General features: G+C 26.1%; 9 protein-coding genes across 9 annotated transcripts; 4 read left to right on the forward strand and 5 right to left on the reverse strand. All coding sequences in view use genetic code 12, as the record gives it.

Annotated features, from left to right (window-relative positions):
* Nucleotides 1-260: 260 nt before the first annotated feature.
* Nucleotides 261-1,460, reverse strand: CDC12 (septin; the record flags this gene model as incomplete). The annotated part of the gene is made up of 2 exons (XM_051761522.1): nt 261-1,359; nt 1,420-1,460. 2 exons carry the CDS (start codon nt 1,458-1,460, stop codon nt 261-263), a joined length of 1,140 nt encoding a protein of 379 aa, XP_051621577.1.
* A 1,060-nt stretch (nt 1,461-2,520) lies between these two features.
* KGF54_001182 (uncharacterized protein) lies at nt 2,521-2,885 on the forward strand (the record flags this gene model as incomplete). Its single annotated transcript, XM_051761523.1, has 2 exons — nt 2,521-2,557; nt 2,680-2,885. 2 exons carry the CDS (start codon nt 2,521-2,523, stop codon nt 2,883-2,885), a joined length of 243 nt encoding a protein of 80 aa, XP_051621578.1.
* A 556-nt stretch (nt 2,886-3,441) lies between these two features.
* KGF54_001183 (uncharacterized protein) lies at nt 3,442-3,746 on the forward strand (the record flags this gene model as incomplete). The annotated part of the gene is made up of 2 exons (XM_051761524.1): nt 3,442-3,469; nt 3,538-3,746. 2 exons carry the CDS (start codon nt 3,442-3,444, stop codon nt 3,744-3,746), a joined length of 237 nt encoding a protein of 78 aa, XP_051621579.1.
* A 672-nt stretch (nt 3,747-4,418) lies between these two features.
* CUE5 (ubiquitin-binding protein) lies at nt 4,419-5,711 on the forward strand (the record flags this gene model as incomplete). Its single annotated transcript, XM_051761525.1, has 1 exon — nt 4,419-5,711. One exon carries the CDS (start codon nt 4,419-4,421, stop codon nt 5,709-5,711), a length of 1,293 nt encoding a protein of 430 aa, XP_051621580.1.
* Nucleotides 5,712-5,772: 61 nt separating this feature from the next.
* On the reverse strand, nt 5,773-6,450 carry YPT53 (Rab family GTPase; the record flags this gene model as incomplete). Its single annotated transcript, XM_051761526.1, has 1 exon — nt 5,773-6,450. One exon carries the CDS (start codon nt 6,448-6,450, stop codon nt 5,773-5,775), a length of 678 nt encoding a protein of 225 aa, XP_051621581.1.
* Nucleotides 6,451-6,618: 168 nt separating this feature from the next.
* On the forward strand, nt 6,619-8,121 carry KGF54_001186 (uncharacterized protein; the record flags this gene model as incomplete). The annotated part of the gene is made up of 2 exons (XM_051761527.1): nt 6,619-6,638; nt 6,798-8,121. 2 exons carry the CDS (start codon nt 6,619-6,621, stop codon nt 8,119-8,121), a joined length of 1,344 nt encoding a protein of 447 aa, XP_051621582.1.
* A 4,276-nt stretch (nt 8,122-12,397) lies between these two features.
* On the reverse strand, nt 12,398-13,027 carry RRS1 (Rrs1p; the record flags this gene model as incomplete). Its single annotated transcript, XM_051761528.1, has 1 exon — nt 12,398-13,027. The coding sequence occupies one exon, from the start codon at nt 13,025-13,027 to the stop codon at nt 12,398-12,400; it is 630 nt and encodes a 209-aa protein (XP_051621583.1).
* A 151-nt stretch (nt 13,028-13,178) lies between these two features.
* Nucleotides 13,179-15,143, reverse strand: KGF54_001188 (ERMES complex Ca(2+)-binding regulatory GTPase; the record flags this gene model as incomplete). Its single annotated transcript, XM_051761529.1, has 1 exon — nt 13,179-15,143. One exon carries the CDS (start codon nt 15,141-15,143, stop codon nt 13,179-13,181), a length of 1,965 nt encoding a protein of 654 aa, XP_051621584.1.
* Nucleotides 15,144-15,326: 183 nt separating this feature from the next.
* KGF54_001189 (uncharacterized protein) lies at nt 15,327-16,706 on the reverse strand (the record flags this gene model as incomplete). Its single annotated transcript, XM_051761530.1, has 1 exon — nt 15,327-16,706. One exon carries the CDS (start codon nt 16,704-16,706, stop codon nt 15,327-15,329), a length of 1,380 nt encoding a protein of 459 aa, XP_051621585.1.
* Nucleotides 16,707-18,602: the final 1,896 nt, after the last annotated feature.

The raw sequence follows: 18,602 nt of genomic DNA on the forward strand, positions 1-18,602 counted from the left end.
AATAGTTGGTATTGATTCGGTTATAGGTGGAAGGACTAAGAAAAAAAATATTTCAAATTTTTAATTGTCTTTGATTTTGATATAATTTTTTACGAGCATTTTCAGTAACAAAATTTAGTATTGTGTACATGTTCTACATTTATCAGACCCTTCAGTTACTGAAGAATTAGACATTGTAGGTTACTAGTTAATTAACATATCATTTTCATTCACATATACAATTTCAAGCTTTACCCAAAAACTATACAAACTATATCCTCTTAACGTTTAGAAATTTGTAATTTTTTAACTTGTTCTTCTAAACCTTTTAATTTAGATTGCATTTCTTCTAAATCTTGATTTAATCTATTTCTTTCATTAATAATATTAGTTTCCCATTGTCTAAATCTTTGTTCTTCAGCTTTAACTTGTTCAGTGAAAAATTTCTTTAAAGCATCTTCTTCTTCTTTAAATTTTGGATTATGAAATCTAATCTTTTTAGGTTTTTTAATAACTTCACCATTTTCATTTGTAATTTCTTCTTCTTCCTCTCCTCCTAATTTCATTGATCTAAAAGTTTCAAAGTGAATTTCATTTGTCGATAAAATTAGATCCAACATATTAGTTCTTAATAATAAACTTCTTAATTTTTTAAAATCACAATGATTATCATTTTCAACTTCAACAATACCCCAAGGATATTTTCTTGCTCTTACAAATTTACCATTAATTTCAATTTCTTCTTCTGAACCAATTATTGCAAATGGCATTGATTCAATCAATTGTTTAGCATGTTCTGCACTTGCTGGATCATCTAATTCTAATGGGGGAGTATAAATCGAAATATCTTGTGCTTCAATAATTTCTCTAATTCTTGTTTTAAAAATATCCATTTCATTTCTCGATAAAGTATCGGCTTTTGCAATAACTGGAATTAAGTTAACTCTTGTTGATAATTTTTTCATAATTTCAATATCTAAAGGTTTCAAAGAATGACCACTTGGACGTATAAAATATAAACAAGCATTTACTCGTAGATCTTTAACATCTTGTCTTATAGGTTGATTTATTTGATCTAAATAATTTGAATATCTTTCATCCAAAAATTCAATTATTGGCTGATAAGAATCAGTATTATCAACATTATTACCAAATCCTGGAGTATCTATAACATTTAAATTTAATTTAAAATTTTTTTCTTCCAATATAGCTTTTGTTACTTCGATTGTTGTAGTTTGATGAGGATTATTTTGATTTGAATTTTTATGAGTTTTTAAACTTGTATGAAATAATGTATTAATAAATGTTGTTTTACCTAATCCTGATTCACCACATACCATAATTGTAAAATTAGCACCATTTTTAGTGACTAAATTTAATCTAATAACAATGTTAGTATAACTTGCATTTGATTAATGTAAAAATGTATGATCAACATACCTTTGATTTGGTAGATTAGAAATCCCAACTGGTTCCGGCATTGTTTATATATAATATGATATTTTGATAGATGTATGGTTGGTAATTGATTTGATGATCTAAAATTTAAAATGTATTTATTTATATTGATCTGTTAAATCTATTTTTTTTTAATGTTATTAAGTTACGTCTCTCTTTCAATTTTTGTTGTCTTGAAGTTTTTTTTGTTATCCAAATTTTATTTTTTTTTTTTTAAGTAATAATTAAATATATTAGTCGTGTAAATTAATTTTTTAATTAATTAAACGCGTTTCAATTAAGAATTTATTATAAGAAGTCGAACTAATAACTCGATATTCTTATCAAATAATATACTGCGAGAGGGACTTGAATGAAATTTTATAATTTTTCATACATCACATATCAAATTGATAGAAATTTTTGTGTTTTCTCCCCTTTTTGGTTGCAAAAATTATATTTTGTTCCCCAGACCTGCTTCACTATTGAATCAAAGTATTGTAAAATTGAATCTATCTCTTATATGAATTGTCTAAATTAGTTGCACTAATACTACACGATTAAAGTTGAATATTGGGATAGGTCTACGAATTTGATAAAGTTTGTTGCAAAACATTAAGAAAAATTGGAAATTTTCTATACACTGTTTCCTGTCAAAGACACAAACATCCGTACACACATAGTTATTATTATCTACATTGAAACAACCCACTCAAGTAATTTACCCACAGCCAACCAACAACAGGATGTTTTAGCTACTGCCTGGTAATTCTATGTAATGTACAGCAGCAAAGGTCGTTTTATAAATTGTGATTAGCACAAGAACTTGATACCATACTTAGCATGTAACGCAGAATTCTAAACTTAAATTGCTCCACGAGACGATGAAAAAGTCTTCAAACAGTACAACATTTAGTTTTAGAGTTAAATATAGAATCAATTAGCTGTCTCTGGAGACATAACTTTTGCATTTAACTTATCTTATCGACTTAGTCTCCAAATTTGCAGGTAAAGGTAGCGCACCCGAAACCAAAATTATGAATACTGAAAAAATCAAAAAGCTGTACATTCTACTACTATAATTACATATACACAAGATTCGAAATGGGAAGCTCAGAAAGTTACACTTATCCACCAATACGTATGTTTTTTAAGACCGAGCTTTGTCAAATAAAATTTTGATTATCTATGTGAAGCAACACTCGGATGTTTCATTGCAAATAAATTTTATTAATTACTAACAAATCTCCCAAATTCAATTAGCCTCAGAAGAAGAATTAGATTTACATAAAGTACCATTATTTTATAGAGATAAATGTGCTGCTCATTTAATTGAATATTATAAATGTCTTGATAAAGGAACTTCATTTTGTTCAACCACAAAAGATGAATTTTATAAATGCCAATATCTTGCATTAAAAGAAAGATTAGACAATTATACTAAACAAAATCAACAACAAAAACATTGAATGGTTTAAAAAATGACTATTTCAGGTTTTGGGAGAAGAAGCATGAGTGAGGGAAGAGTCTGTGGTTCAAATTGTCAATATTCACAAAATTTGAGATCTTATAGTTTATACTGCATGAATGATACGAGGTAAAAGCATACTTATTTATTCGACAATGAGAACGTCATTGTCAAATCAAACTTGGTATAAAGAGACAATTTTAATATACATTTTTCAAAAGTTAGAATAATGCCTTTGACTTGTTTTCCTTATATTTCTATTAGTAACTACACATTGTAATCCACTGAACATCGAAAGGTTATCTAATACTATGGATTTGCGATAAATAGCCCACGAGACTACTTTATCTATCAATATACTCTGCATCTCTATGGTTTATGACAATAGTTTTGAATAATTTCATATTTCCTGTATATAATTTCTGACTATGCGACAAATATAATTGGTTCCAAATTTTCAATTCGCTTAATAAGTCAATAGTAATAACTTATTTAATAAAGATCATATACAATCATCAACCAAACCTATACCATCGTTACATATATATATTCCATAAATGTCGGTCACAGAATTTCCACCACTACGTATGTAACTTTGAAAATTAGAGGCTGACTTAACAATCAATTATACTAACAAAAATCTCACAATATAGTCACAGAAGATGAATGTCAAAAATATAAAGTTCCATTGAAATGGAGAGATAGATGTGCAGCATATTTTGCATTATTTCAAACTTGTTTAATAAGACAATCTGCAAATTCATCAGTAAGTTGTAAACATGATAAACATGCATGGGAAGAATGTGAAAACTTAGATTTAATAAGAAGAAAACAAATTTTGAAAGAGGCTAAAGCTGAATAAGTTTGATTCATGAAGAAGTAATAGAGTAGTTGAATTACGTCAAATGCCAATTTGGGGAAAAACATTACGGTCTGGAGAATCAACCACGGGGATAGATCAAAAAACTTAAATCATTCCTCAAAATCACAATCATAAGAAACATATATTTGTATCATAGAATTTATAGCCAATTAATAAAAGTTTCAATCTTGGTGATTCTCAAAATATAAAAAATGTGTGACCTCACAATTATCATTTAGAACAAATTTAAAGTCCAATTTTCAAATCATAAAAGTCTAAAAAAGATCAAAATCTTTTCTATAATTTTCGATATACCTCCGCTGTCCACACTCTATATAAATCTTTTGAAATTTTACAAATATAAAGCTCTAGCTATATTCGGAGTTATTTTTAAAAAATACTATCAAAGAAAAGAGAAAAAGAAGAGGGTAAAAATTAAAAATAAAAATTAAGATTGAAAAATATTTAGTATATATTGTAAATGAGAGAGATGTCAAAACTATTTGGAGTAGTGTATTTATTAACAAAAAAAAAGATTATCATATTGATTGTTGATAAAGATAATTAAATAATATATTTCATGGGGTTCTTTATTTATCAATTTTTTACTATTCAATTAAATTTATAATTTCTAATACTTAATAATTTATATTCAGTAGTTTTTAATTGAGAATGGTCAAGAAGGAAACATTAAAAGAAGTTGATAGTAAACCATTAGATTCAATTGATGATAATAAAGGGGAGACCAAAAAAGATATAGCAACCACTGAAGAATCTGAAACAAAAGATAAAATCCAGGAAGAATCTAAAGAAGATAAAAGTAAAACCACAACTGAAAATGATAAAATAAGTAATAAAAAGACTGAGGAATTAGCAATTGAAGATATACCACTTAATGACGATGCAGATGAAGTCGTAAAAAAAACTGAAGTTGAAACCACAACTCTCCCACCACCTCCTCCCTCAAGACCAAAAGATCCAGTTCAACAAACAACTCAAGATTTAAAAGATGCTTTCCCATCAATTGAAGAAAAAATTATAACTGCTGTATTAATTGCATCTCAAGGAAATCCAGAACCTGCTTTCAGTGCATTACTTTATATTTCTGATCCAAGTTTCAAACCAGACATCCCCGTATATCAAACTACTACCACCACTTCAAAAAATACATCAGCTTCCAACAAAAATGAATCAATTGGTTTCACAGATGATGAGATATTAGCAAGAAAATTACAAAAAGAATTTGAATTAGAAGATGAAAGAAGAAGAAGAAGACATCAAGATAGAAATAGAAGAGATAGAAATGAAAGAGATCAACAAGCAAGTAATCGTCAACATCGTCAAAATTTAAATGATTATGAAAGAAGTTATTACGAAGAAGAGGAAAGTCCTGATGAATTTGATCAAATTAAAGAAACTTTTACCCAAGGATTAGAAGAAGCTAAAACAACTTTAAATGGATGGGTTTCTGGATTAGCTAAAAAGTTCGATAGCGCAACTGCAAACAGACAACAACAACAACAAGAACAAAGAGATAATGCAACTACTTTTGGATCAAAATCTCATAGAGAAGGTGGTAATAATTTTGGAAATTTAGGAGGTACAAGATATTATGATGAACTATATAAAGGCAAAAAGACTAGATTTGATGAAGATCCTGAAATTATTTCATCTGATTTTCATGATAAAATTAGATTAAATAAAGAAAGCTCAACAAGCGCTAATGATGATGACGAGGAAGCTATGGCAAGTCCTCATTTGCCAACAAGACCAAGAAATTCAACAGAATTACAATCTGATACTCCTTCAGCTATACAAAGTGATACGAAAAAAGATACTCTCAAAAAGAAACAACCTTGGCAACCAGAAGATCCACCAGCAGATTCTGATGCGTTTTTAGTTACTGATTCAGAAGAAGAAGATATTGAAGTTACTTCAGAACCTGTTAAAAGTGAAAAAAAATAATGACTATGATGTATCTATATAGGTCTATATAGGACTATTAATGTAACTACTTTAAGCTTAATCAACAACAACTTGATGAGAAGTTCAGTCTAGACTGTAGCATACTACCAATATTATTATCTTTTGGTTTTTTCAACATTTCATAATGATTTTTGATATACTCTTCACTTATATTTTCTATGATGTTTTCAAATAACTCTACTATTCCGGTACCATTCTTCGAGCTAGTTTCATTATAAGCTTTTATAGTCTCTTTCTGATTATGTAAAAAACTGTCAATTTCATTATTAATTAAACTTTTGTTTCCTTCATCTTCTGAGCTGCTTATCAAATCCGATTTTGTACCAACTAGCCGTATTTCAATACCATCATCATTATTTATTGTAGAACTATTATTCAAATTTAATTGCTCAATCCAATATTTTGCAGTTATAAAAGTATTTTCAAAATTACTTAAATCAAAACAAACTAATGCAACTTTTGCATTTCTATAATACATTGGAGTTAATGATCTATATCTTTCTTGTCCCGCAGTATCCCATATTTCTAAGTTTATTTTCCGTTCAGGTTCTTTAGTTGATGAAAATTCTTTTGTTATAAATGCCGCTCCAATTGTGTTTGATGTATGATTATTAAATTTATTTGATGTAAATCTATGAACTAATGAAGTTTTACCTACTGATGATTCTCCTAGTACTACTACTTTATAAGAGGGTAATGGTTGTGAACTATTCAACATAATAATGATATGGGATTGAAGTAGTTGCGATGATTTTGATCTATTGTATATATATCTCTTATCGTAATTTATATAATCTTTGTAACGAAAGTCATTTAAAATTAAATTTGTTACTCTAATTTAATAATATCACAAAAATTAAAAAAAAATGGTTGCCAATTTATAAATATGATATTTTATTTCTATTTGTTTTTTTACAACCACATTTTCATTTCATTAACTGTTTGCTACAAGTTAATTTGTATTATTAAATAATTGTTATTATTATATTTGTATTATTACTCATCATAAAGTTGATTCAAAATAGCTAATAAAAGTAGACCAAAGAAGGTTAGAGCTCCATATAGGAGTTATAAATCAAGTTCATTTTTAAATAATTCAGATGATGAGGAAGATCAAAAGAATAAAGAAAATAAAGAAAATACACTACATGATACAAATAACCTGAAATTCAAAAATAGCATAAATGTTAGATCAATATATCATATTTCAAATGCACCAATAATATCAACAAAGGGAAAAATTTGGCCATTAAGTAAATTTGAGAAAATTGATGTTTTAAAATGTGCAATAAATGGTAAAAATATTGAATATTTACAAAACATTGAAAAAGAAATTAAACAATCAATGATGATTTTCCCAGTTGAAATATTTGTTAAGATTTTTGATATTTTAAATTCATGGGATAAATTAAAACCAAAATTTATGAGAGTTTGCAAATTGTTCTATTATATCATTATGCCAATGATTTATAAAGATCCATATTTGAGAGCAACAAACTTTTTAAATTTCGTTGAAACTTTGTCAAATAATAAGAAATTAGGAAATTATATATATTCATTAGATTTAGCATATGTTATTCAATCAGGTAAAAATGCATTTGTTGCAAGATTATTGAAACAATCAAGAAAAAATTTGGAAGTATTCGTTGCACCACAAACAAGTTTTGGATTTGGTCCATTAGTTGCTTTAAAAAATTGTTCAAATTTAAAAATACTAGATTTAAGATTGGTATCTGAAACTTTAAATTTAACTCAGTTGTTTCATTCTATTGAAAATTTAAAACATTTAACTCATTTATCATTTCCAAGATCACTGATTGATATAGAAGATCATAACAAAATATCTTGGCCACCAAAATTAAATTTTTTAAGATTATCTGGAGGTATAAATGATGATTTTTTATATCATTCCAATTTCCCACAACTGATTACAAATTTAGAATTTGCTCATTGTCCTGCAATAACAGATTTAGGATTAAAACAAGTTTTGTATAGAGTTGGAAATCAACTAACTACATTGAAAATCCAGTATCCAATGCCTGCATTGAAAAATAACTCACTTGATGATGTTTTCATCTATTGTGCAAATCTTAGGGTTTTGGAAGTTAGTGTTGATTATCTTTCTTCAATGTTTTTCGATGATCAATATTTAGGTTATACAGATGGAAGACCATTGAGAACTTTGTATATAAACAGTAGTGGTATGTTAGGTACAACGACTAGATTAGATCCAATGGATTTAGCTGTTGCAATAGACGATGGTAGATTACCATTTTTAAAAAATATTCAATGTACTGCAAAATTAGGTTGGGATCCAAAGTCTGAAGCTGTAACATTTATTGCTGATGAATTAGATGAAAGAGGTGGAGGATTATATATAGGTTATTAGTATATAGTGCTAGGTTAGATTAATAAAATTTTACGAAGTTATGATAAGTCCAAAAAGAAGTTAGGTATTGATTACCACACATGTACTGTCGACCTAGTTGTGAATATTTCCTAATTAATCGTACAGATTTTGAATAGTATGAAAAAAGATTCTCGAGATTTACTTTTAAAAAAACGATGAAAACAAGTCTCATGTTGATTTAGTATTTACCTGTTGTGTCTTTCAATAAAACCATTCATTTGCGGGATGTAAGGTGGTATAACTTCCTTTTTGATTCCATTATCGAATTCAGATTAAAGGCACTGATTCATTTTAGCATCAGCCTGCCTTTTCATGAAAATATACAATAAATCGAGTAGTGGTTTAGAATTAATGTTTGTTCACAAACAAATTCCGTGAATTCAAATAAATTTTACAAATCACAGCTTTTGATATGATTCATAGAGAAAGATTAAGATTCATTTTGAGTGGTTCAAATATATTATTTTGAACTATCCGTTTTGATTTGTTTATTAATCGTGCTTATTTTTGGATTTATTTGATTTTTAACATTTTGCAATGTTGAGGTCATTAGATTTAAAATGACTTAATATACCTAATCTTTTGAAACTATTTCATCTGATTACACGACTCAATCTAAGAAGAATGGGTTACTGATTTTAATTGTTGTATCAGTAAAGTTCTTAAGGCAATCAATTTTTAATAGTGTAAAGTGTTGACGGAGTTGAGACAGTGGCGACACTCGGTTGAATTTGTAACGATTGCACTTGAGGTAGAACAATGTATTGATATTAACATTTTAAGTTTATAACAAAAGTATTAGGTTGATAATAAAACACAACAAGTGAATACTAAAAGTAAAGAAATCAAAAGAGGACTTATTAGTAATGATATAGAATAATATTCTGGTAGTACATTAAAAACGAAAAATAAAACTTATAGACATAGAAATGTATAAGTATCTATAATAAAGCAAATAGTCTCTTCTTGATGAAGTAAACTCTTCAAATTAGAACGCTCGAACAACTATTCATTCAGTTTAACCTAGTGTGTTCAATAATGCAGCTACTGAGAACAATGATCGAATAGTGTTCGAAGTATCATTAGTCATTTATGACAACTTAAAGATTTTGATGAATTGGATCCCTCATATTAGAATAAAATTCTTAAAATCGATGAAGTTAATAACGATTTGTAAGATTTACAGTCATTTATCATTGATTGTTAAAATTAATAATATTATTATATCTTTATAGTTAAGCGGCAATGAAAACTATTATCCAGGGTAGGCAAATCAATTTTGTAGCTTAGCTCAGAATTTTTAACAAATTCAAATTGTATAATCTTAGTATTCAACTATATTCTCTTAAACTAATAATTTTGTACTATTATAAATAGTCTCACAATTTTTGCATAGAAAAAAATTTATTTCAATGTACTTATTGTTCTTGAAACAGTTTATTAAAAATTCTGGAGGATCTGTGAGTATCGCAAGACCATTATATGTTTTCAATATGTCGATGCCATAGAAGTGCAGCTTGCTTAAGCCCGTAAATGGATTTATAGAGTTTTAACTAGAGACTTTATCAATCAATTTGAAAAGTTAATTCAAAATAATTATTTATATACAATTAAAATTGTACATAAAATGATTTTTTGGATTATTTACTTTTTAAAATTGTATACTATATGTTAAGATTCTATTTGAAAGTTCCGAAATACTTGTCGAAGCTTTTTGAAATGTTTATTAACGTCACTTATTTTTCAAACTAATATGATCAATAACATTTCATAATGTTTAGGTCATCTTGTTTGGAAAGAAAGATTAGGTCAACGTCATCCACTAGAACTTGCTCAATTTAATGACAATGTTGGGTCAAGAAGCATGATATTGATGCAATTAGGATTTGTTATTGTGTAACGGAAAATTCATAAGTGACCTTAAAGAGAATGATAATCTACTAGGTATTATAAGATTTACGATAAAGAGCAGAAGAATAAACAGTCGTAAAGTAATGTATACTTGTATCACCAAATTGAATATCCACATATCATTTTTAAAAGTTGCTATAATCATAAAATGTACAATATTTTTAGTTATCTCAAAACAGAAACTATAAATGAAATGAATTTCTCTCACTTAAAATTTTTTTTGTTTATATTTGTTCATTAGAATCTTTTATTTTTTGTTTAACATGTTGGATTTAGATGAAATTATTTTGTTATAAGCATAATTCATTAAATACTCGGGTTCTTAGAACTTTAAAACCCAATTCTTAAAATATTACTTATTTGATGGTACCAGTTGTATCCCGCTTGTTTTAGTCCATATATACGCTTTTTTAACGTTCCAAAAAATAGTTTTCACATATCAATTTGAAAAGTTGATTCAAGATCATGTTTATTTACAATTTAATTTGTGAGTTTAAATTTGATTTGAGTAAATTACTTTTTAAAATTGATTTAATACCAGTTAAGATTCATTTTGAAAGCTTCAAAGTATTACTGAGGTCTTTCGATTTGTTTATTAACCCCACCCTTTTTTTTTGAATTAAACTGGTCAATAACATTTTTAGATGTTTAGATCATATTGTTTAAAAAAGAACAATTTATCAACGTCATCCAGATGAACTTGCCCAATTTAATGATACAGTTCGGTCCAAAAGCATGAAATTGATGCAATTAGGATTTGTTATTGTGTAGCGGAAAATTCATAAGTGACCTTAAGAAAATGATAAGTTAACCTACGAGGTATCATAAGATTTACAGTAAAGAGCAGAAGAATGAACAGTCGTAAAGTAAAGTATACTTTTATCACCAAATCGAATATCCACATTTCATTTTCAAAGTTGCTAAAGTCAAAACATAAAATATTTTTAAATTTCTCAAACATAGGATATTTAGATAGAAACTATAAATAAATTGAATTTCTCTTACTTGAAAATTTTCTTTTATTTTGTTCAGTAGAATTTTTTATTTAGTGTGCGTGGTTAGGACCGTGTACATCAATGATATGCTTAAATCATTGAATAATCAGAGTTCATAGAACTTTAAAACTCAATTCTTTGTATGTAATACGAAGAATTGCTTATTTGTTTAAACCAACTGTATCCAGATTGCTTTAGTCCGTAAATTGACTTTTTTAGTTTCCAATATAATATTTTCATATATCAATTTAAAAAGTTGATTCGAGATCATGTTTATTTACAATTTAATTTGTGAGTTTAAATCCGATTTGAGTTAATTACTTTTTAAAATTGAATTAATACTAGTTAAGATTCATTTTGAAAGTTTCAAAGTGTTATTGAGGTCTTTCGATTTGTTTATTAACCCCACCCTTTTTTTTTGAGTTTAACTGATCAATGAAATTTAAAATGTTTAGGTCAAAAGAATTCAGATAATCGATTTTCAAATAGCTCAATACAAAATGATAAAGCGTTTGTAATACAAAGGCTAGTCATTTTTGTATAATAAATATGAAAGTCTTGCAAAAAAAAACACTCTCATTCTCTCTATTACAATTTGACTCTTCGATTCAAAAAATTTTAATTAAGAACGTACTTATCATCGTTATAGTGAAGCTTCCTCACCTTAAATAATGTATCATCATTTATTTCATCCTTCGAATCTACAAAATTTTCGGTTATTCAAAATACTACCTATCATCAATGGATCGTCAACTATGTATAAACAAATCAATCCGTCTTAAAAAAAAATAATAAAAAAAAAAAAATGGAAAGTCGAATCAAAAACATCACTTCTTGCCAAGTTGTTGCGAACCCAAATATGAAAGATTTAATTATCGACATTTATTTTTTCATATATATCAAAATTATTTTTCTTTTTGAATAAGATTTTAAGCAGACCAAACGCAAGAGTTTTGTCTAAGCCATATGCTGGCCGCTTTGTTTTAACCCATAGAGGCTTTTTTTTACATTCCAATATACAGCCTGATTATATCATTTCGGAAAGTTAAGTCAAGTTTGATATTTACTTACAATATGACTTGTAAATATAATATATTTTGAATTATTCACTTTTTGAAAATTGATTATATACATGTTAAGATTCATTTTGAAAATTTCGAAAAAAAGAATTTTGGAAATTGTTTGATTTGTTTATTAACGATACTTATTTTTAAGGTTTATGTGATTATTTACATCTTGTATGTTTAAATTATATAATTTTAAAAAATAGAGAGTTCGATAATAGATAAAAAGTACAAATTGAATTACTCAAAATTATGTATATTTATATGAATGCAAATTATTTTTAATTATGATGATGCATTTTTTAAATTACGTTTATGTTGAAGTTCATTCTTTTTTATTAACTTTTTCCTTTCTGATCTTGCTAAAGTTCTTGGATCTATTAATTCAGTATCTTGATCGTCTCTTCTTCTTTTCTTTGTTGGTTCATCATTTACTTCAACTAACCATTGATCATCTAATTTTTTATTATTTCCTTTATAACCCCATTTATTTACCCATTCACCTTTATCTTCATCATATTCCATTTTACCATTTTTAGTTTTTGCTTTTATACCTTTTCTAGCTGCAAATTCTTCCCATTTAGTTTTTGGTTTATCTTTTGGTATACCTTTTTCTCTTGGTAATGGAGTTGTTGGTTCTGGTAATTGGATTAATGTCATTGATGATGTTTGACCAGTTGATGTTCCTTGATTGTCTGTGGTGGTTTTGACGGGTAATGATAATATTTGATTTATTAATAATTGAACATTATCTCTTGTTATTGATTGTATATATGATTCTTTTTCTGATTCGTTTTTTGATGTAAGTTTTTCATTTGATAATGGGTTTGGATCGAATGTAGCTAGATTTCCTAAATCGTATGTATTCTCTATTGGTTTATCCACCGTTACGGGTTTATATTCTTGTGATGACATTATGAAGTTGTTTTATTATGATTTAATGAATAAGTGCTACTGAAGATTTATAGAATTTAAAAGCACAAGATGAGATAAATCTATAAAAAAAACTAAAAGTACAAAAATAAATTTATAATGTATGTACAATTTTGTGTAACAAGTTTTTACTTTATCTTCTTCTCATACTATTTAACATCCATATACTAACTAATGCCATTACACCAATAGCTCCACCAGCCATGAATAAATGCTTTAAATTTTCTTCATCTACTGATTTTTCAATCTCTAACCCTGGTGTTGAAGTTGATGGGTTTTTAGCAGCATCAACTAATTGTATAAATAATTCATGTAATGAACTATTCCAAGATGATGATATATGTAAAGGAGAATTTAAAAATAAATCTCTTGTATAATTTTCAGGTTGTACATCTGATCTTTGTTGTTGTTTGTCTAGATCTGCTTTCAATGCAACAAACACTGAAGGTATTTCATCTAAATGTAAATTTTTTTTTCTTAAATCCACTAAGTATTGAAATGATTCAGGATCTGAGGAATCATAAGTATAACATATAACATCACATTCATCTAATCTTTTTTTGTTTTCCAAAATGGCTGGTTCCAATTCTCCCAATTCTTCTAAAATCAAATAACATTGTTTACCACCTCTTATTTCAATATCTTTAATGACTAATCTTGGTTGTATAGTAGGTGAATACATATCACTATAAGTTCCATGTAAAAACAGATCCAATAACGAAGATTTACCAGCTTTTGGAGCACCAATAATAAAACAATTGAAAATATTTCTATCATTTACTGAATTTCTATAAATTTTACCTTGTTTTTGTCTTGTCTTTCTTGGTTTTGTTACTTTTAAAGCTTTTATTGAATTACTTTCATCAAATCCTAAATATGCTAAATATTCTAATGTTGTTTTATAGCTTAAGAAAGTAGTTAAGTTCCATTGTGCTAGCCAACCTTGTAATGTTACATATCCTTCTTCATTACATAATATAGATGAGGGAAAATTAGTTTCTATCCATAATTTGGGTATTCCTGGCGTTGGTCTAAATAGATTTTTAAGTTCTTCTTCATTTAATCCACCATCATTATCTTTATCGAATTTTATAAATAAATCAACTAAAAATCTATAACCTGTAGGACTTAACTCAACACTTGCGTTTGGATTTAAATCTAGATGCGGGGATAAAAATTTATCATTTAGTGATAATGAATTTGTATAATGATTAGCTCTTAGTATACCCCAAATAGTTTCATGTCTACCAGATTCAGCATATAATTTATTCAATAAAATAAACCCATCTTCACTTATCCCACTACTATTTTGATCTAACAATTTTAAATTTATATATTTAATAATCTCATCAAAATCTTCTATTTCCAACATAAATCCAAAACATTTTTTATGTAATTCATTAAACTCTACAAAATTTAAATATCCATCAAGATCAGTATCAAATAAGAAAAAAACACGCCTTAGAGCAGCAATTGCGCCAGGTTTCAAATTACCTTCTTTTGCATCAAATATAGGTGATATAGGATGAGTAACTGCTCTTTGACAAAGATAAAAAGCTTCAACAACGTTATAATTATTTTTTGCACTACATCTAACCCCAGCTTCAATTTCTTTAAATTCATTGATTAATGGGATGAATTCATCATTATTTTGATATTTCCACAAATTCTTGGTTGATAAGTCTGATTTGTTTGCACATAATATTATAGGTAAATTAAGTCCTAATGATCTAAAAATTGGCATCCAATGTAATGAAATTCTTTCATAAGTGTAATGATCTGAATAAACTAACCATATTACATCAGCTCTTTTTAGTTCTTGTGTTAATAATGCATGATCTGATGGATCAGTATCTACTATTGTTGTGGTATTGGGTATATATTCAGATATATCTTTTGAATATTCCAGTTTAGTGGTTTTAGCAAATGATTGTTCTTTAAAGCTTTCATTATAATCATTTCTTGAAATTGTTATTGGTGGTAAAACATTATTTGATTGGGATTCGAAAATGGTTTCTTTTATTAATGATGTTATCAATGATGATTTCCCAACAAATTCATCTCCACATACTGCCACTCTTATCAGCTCTTGAAACATGTCATATTATTTTGTGGTGCTTAATAAAAAGAGAAAAATTCAAAATTTGGTTGCAACAAAAAAAAATAATAGAGGTACAAATTTTACAACCAATTTTGACCGCTATTTTAAAATTCTAAATTAAGTTATATTATACTTATAGAAAAGATGATATATATATATATTTATGTATTATTAGACTAGCTAATAAAATTGAGAATTGAAATTAAAGTCTTGATTTGGTAAATGAGGTAAATAAATATTTTGAGGTAAACTATTTGATCTTGTTACAGGTTGAGAAGATGACTGATCATCATCTTCATCATCTTCTTCTTCTAACGTATGAGTTTCTTCAATATCAACAAAAGATGCTAAATTATCATTTGTACAAATTTCTTCAAATATATTTTGTTCTTTTTTCTCAACAATTGATTTTATGTTATTTAATGTTGTTAAATTTATTTCATTTATTGATGAATTTAAACAATATTGAATTTGTTCTAACCATATTCTTCTTTTATCTTCTACACCTAGTTGTTCATATGATTGTAAACTTTGATTGAAAATATTTACTAAAACTTCTTGATCATTTATTTGACTTATAACTTCTTCATATAAAGAAGTTGTTGGATAACCAGTTGATAATAATGGCCAACTTTTTATAGGTACATAAAATGCAACAAAATAACAAAAAGTTGAAGGAGTTATTGGTTGTTGTTTTATATCTGGCATTACTTGTTTTGTAAATTTATCAATCATCCATTCATTACTTATTAATTTAGCTTTAATTCTCCTATCTCTTAACTTTCTTCTTAATTTACTTTTCTCCTTTTGTCCACTTGCTGAATCACTTGACATTTGAGATCTTGCCATACTTTTTTTAGATGCTCTTCTTTTTCTTGTTATTGGAATTTTATTAAAGTCTGTGATGGGAGTTATATCAACACTTCTTCTTCTAATAGAATTATTCCTTATTAAATCAATTTTATCAATTGGATGTAATGAATCACCTTTTCTTGTATCTAAATGTCTCAACAATGAACCCTTTTGACTAAATTGTTTATCACAAAATTGACAAGTTTTATCTACAATTCCATCATTACCACTTTTTGATTTTCTCATATCAAAAGATGATTTTAATATAGGTATATTAGGTGCTTGTGGTGGTAATTGAGGTGGTTGAGATAGAGGTTGAGGCTGAGGATGTGATGATGATAGTTGTGATATAGTTTGATTATGAGATAAAGGTGATGGTAACATATGATGAGGATTCTGTTGTAAATGTTCCATTTGTTGTAATTGTAATAAATTTAAAGGTAGTTGTTGACTTAACAGTGAATGTTGCATATGATTCAACTGTGAAGGTGGTGCTAGTGGTTGATGATTATGATTAATATGACTAGCAGAATTATGACTATGAGTACTATTATAAGATGATGAATGATTTAAAGTTAAAGGTGGTTGTGGAGGTAATTGTTGTTGTTGTTGTTGTTGTTGATCATTATGATATTTAAGTTCATTTTCTACTTGTGATTTATTTGAATTTAAATAATTATTAAACATTTGAACTGAAACAAACCCCATAAAGCTTTAATTTATTCATTTATGTATATTTTATTGGTATAAGTGTTATTTGCTTTATTTTGATATTGATAAATAATATAGTTAAAACTCTTCAATTTTAAGAGAAATTTATTTAATATTGTATATATAACAATTGAATGATGAATTTTAATTTCTTAATAACAATTATATATAAATTAAATTAATATTGATATTAAAGTTTTTCAATTAAATCTTATTGAAATATTAATTAAACAAATTAAAATGATTTATGAATAATTTATAAATGTAATTTCTTGAATTAAAAGTATTTTATTGGAATTTGTCAATGATTTGTTTTATATAATATAGTATTATAATAAATATGATAATAATTAATTGATTAATTTAATATAACTCATCAGACTTAATCTCCACCCTCTTTATTCACTATATTTATGTATGTATATATTACATATTTTATTATACATTATAGCATTATAAATATAATTTTTATAAATATAATTTAATTTATTGTGTATTAATTTAAAATTTTAAATTTAATTTGTTTATTACTGAATTTGGGAAATGGATCTTGGACAGATGGTAGCATTTGTTCATCCTAAATTTTTATTACTATTGTTTTAAAATTAATTAAATTCAAGATCTATTTTATTTATTTAAGGTAATAAATAAATTATGTTGAATGTATATTATAGTATATTTTTGATCTATTGAATATGAAGTTATGTAATATAAATTTAATTTGTCAAGTTTAAAAGCTTTTATTAAAGTTGAAACAAAAGAAGAAACTGCTCACAGAATCTGTCATTTTCAATTAATTACTTGATAATTTATTCTATTAATAATAGAAATATAATGGTTAGGATAATTTTATATTTGAAAATGAGATTGATTAAAAAAGTGAAAATTTCAAATTTTTAATGGAAATATGCAAGGTACAATTACACCCAAAATAATAATATTATTATTATAATATGAAAATAATAAATACAAATGAATAATAAAATAGAATATTATTTAAATTCTTGTATTTTCATTTAAAGTTAATTTTATAGCTTCATTATTTATTATAAGTGAAATCAAACAATCTTCATATGAAACTTATAAATTAGACTTCTACTTTATTTCAAACTACCTAATGAAATTTGAAAGATTTAATTATTATTTATTTCTTACTTAATCTTTTTTTTTTTATTGTTTAGTTTATTTAATTGTTTAAATTTTTTACCCCACATTTTATTGTTCATTTATTAATATTATAATATGGCAAGTGTTAAATAATCTCAATACATCTTTCTTATTTGATAAATATATACGAGATCATTACAACTGTATTTAATTTTATATGGGCTTTTCTTTTTTTCTATTTTGATATAAAGACATAAGATGATGAAAATATTATAATTAATTATATCTAAAAACACAAAATCTTGATAATTATGTTACAAAGAAGGGTTTTTTCATTTTTTCTTAATATATTTTTAATAAGAGATCCTTTTGTCTAAAAAAGATTTAAATTTTTTTTTTTTTTAAAATAATAAAATAAAATCTATTTCCCCTCAATGTAATATAAATGACGAAACTTTGCTATTCTTATTATTACTTATTATTATTGTTATTCAATATTATTATTTTATTGTCATTCACTTAATGATAGATTATTTATTGATATTGTTCTTTTAAATTCTACTTTTTATTATATAGCTAAAGAGTGATATCAAATGATATATAGATAAGTATATACCTTCTTGTTCTTCAGTTCAAAATTGCGATAGATCTATTTAGTAACTAACCATTCATTCATAAGATCTCTTATCTATATATAAACTAAATTTACTTTATAAACTCCGAGATATTGCATACTTTAAATACTACAGATCTTGATAATTCTATCATCACAAGAAATAATTGGTT

Source organism: Candida jiufengensis (genome assembly GCF_024610255.1).
Source record: "Candida jiufengensis strain CBS 10846 chromosome Unknown scaffold6, whole genome shotgun sequence".
Classification (NCBI taxonomy): domain Eukaryota; kingdom Fungi; phylum Ascomycota; class Pichiomycetes; order Serinales; family Debaryomycetaceae; genus Lodderomyces; species Lodderomyces jiufengensis.